Source organism: Austrofundulus limnaeus, unplaced genomic scaffold (assembly GCF_001266775.1).
Source record: "Austrofundulus limnaeus strain Quisiro unplaced genomic scaffold, Austrofundulus_limnaeus-1.0 Scaffold2338, whole genome shotgun sequence".
Lineage (NCBI taxonomy): Eukaryota > Metazoa > Chordata > Actinopteri > Cyprinodontiformes > Rivulidae > Austrofundulus > Austrofundulus limnaeus.
Window position 1 is genome coordinate 9060 of NW_013954740.1, and position 1298 is coordinate 10357.

At 44.8% G+C, this 1298-nt stretch overlaps 1 protein-coding gene across 1 annotated transcript in view; it reads right to left on the reverse strand.

The window, feature by feature from the left end:
- LOC106510820 (DENN domain-containing protein 4B) overlaps positions 1-1298 on the reverse strand; it is a gene marked incomplete at its 3' end in the record, with an annotated part of 13469 nt that overhangs the window by 8385 nt on the left and 3786 nt on the right. Inside the window, 1 exon segment of the mRNA XM_013999545.1 lies at positions 133-462. Within this exon segment, the coding sequence (XP_013854999.1) occupies positions 133-443 (311 nt within the window).

Genomic DNA, 1298 nt, shown 5'->3' on the forward strand with positions numbered 1-1298 from the left:
AATCAGGTCTAAAACCAGTCTAAGGACCAGGATTAACCCAGTCTGAAGACAGAACTGAACCAGATCTAAAGGTTTTAGTCTCTAAACGTTCTAACAGAACCAGAAAGAATGAAATGATGTGATGTGTCTCACCCCAGGTCCAGTACTGGAGGTTTGTCCCGTCCTCGGCGGTAACACAGGTACAGGTGCGGGTTGTTGATGAGTCCGGCGCTCAGCTCTGCTGAGTGACCCCCCGGGGTCTTCTCAATGCAGGTGAAACCTTCTGGTACCTCCTCCCCGAGACCCCGAGCGATCACCACCAGGTCCGTCACCGGATCCACCGCCCGCACTGAGGAGGAGGAGGAAGTCTTCCCGTCTTCATCCAGGGGCCTCCAAGGTCCTGCAGGGTCCAGACCTGCCACTACGAAGTAGTCCACCAGCTGGGGACATTTCTCCTCCGTCATGGCTCCGGTCTAAGATCCACTGTGGGACAAAGAGGGACCAGAGTCAGACCTCTGAAGGCTCCTGGCAGCTGTTTGTACTCAGATTAATAAATCAGATAAAAACATGGTTTTATTAAAAACATTTTCATTATGAGCATATCATTTTGTAAATGTATCCTAAAACAACAACTCTGCAAAAATAAAAATAAAATATCAGTGAACCTTTAAACAATGAATCAGCCAATCACAGAGCTGTGTGTATGTGTGTCCTCTGGCCTCGTTCAGTCTCATAAAAATCTGCTGAGTCACTCATTAAAACAATCATATCTGATCATTTTATACAAGAGAAAACAGAAACAGTTCAGAATAAGACGCAAAACTACAGGAAGTGTGGATTTAATGAAAATTAAAGACTGTTAAGACCTTTTCACTGAAAGTGTCACAAGATCATCTGATTTGTGTTAACTAACAACCATTCACAGCAATTCTAGTCCATTCACTGGGATTCTAGTCCATTCACTGGGATTCTAGTCCATTCACTGGGATTCTAGACCATTCACTGGGATTCTAGACCATTCACTGGGATTCTAGACCATTCACTGGGATTCTAGTCCATTCACTGGGATTCTAGTCCATTCACTGGGATTCTAGTCCATTCACTGGGATTCTAGACCATTCACTGGGATTCTAGTCCATTCACTGGGATTCTAGTCCATTCACTGGGATTCTAGTCCATTCACTGGGATTCTAGTCCATTCACTGGGATTACAGTATAGTCCATTCACTGGGATTCTAGTCCATTCACTGGGATTCTAGTCCATTCACTGGGATTCTAGTCCATTCACTGGGATTCTAGTCCATTCACTGGGATTACAG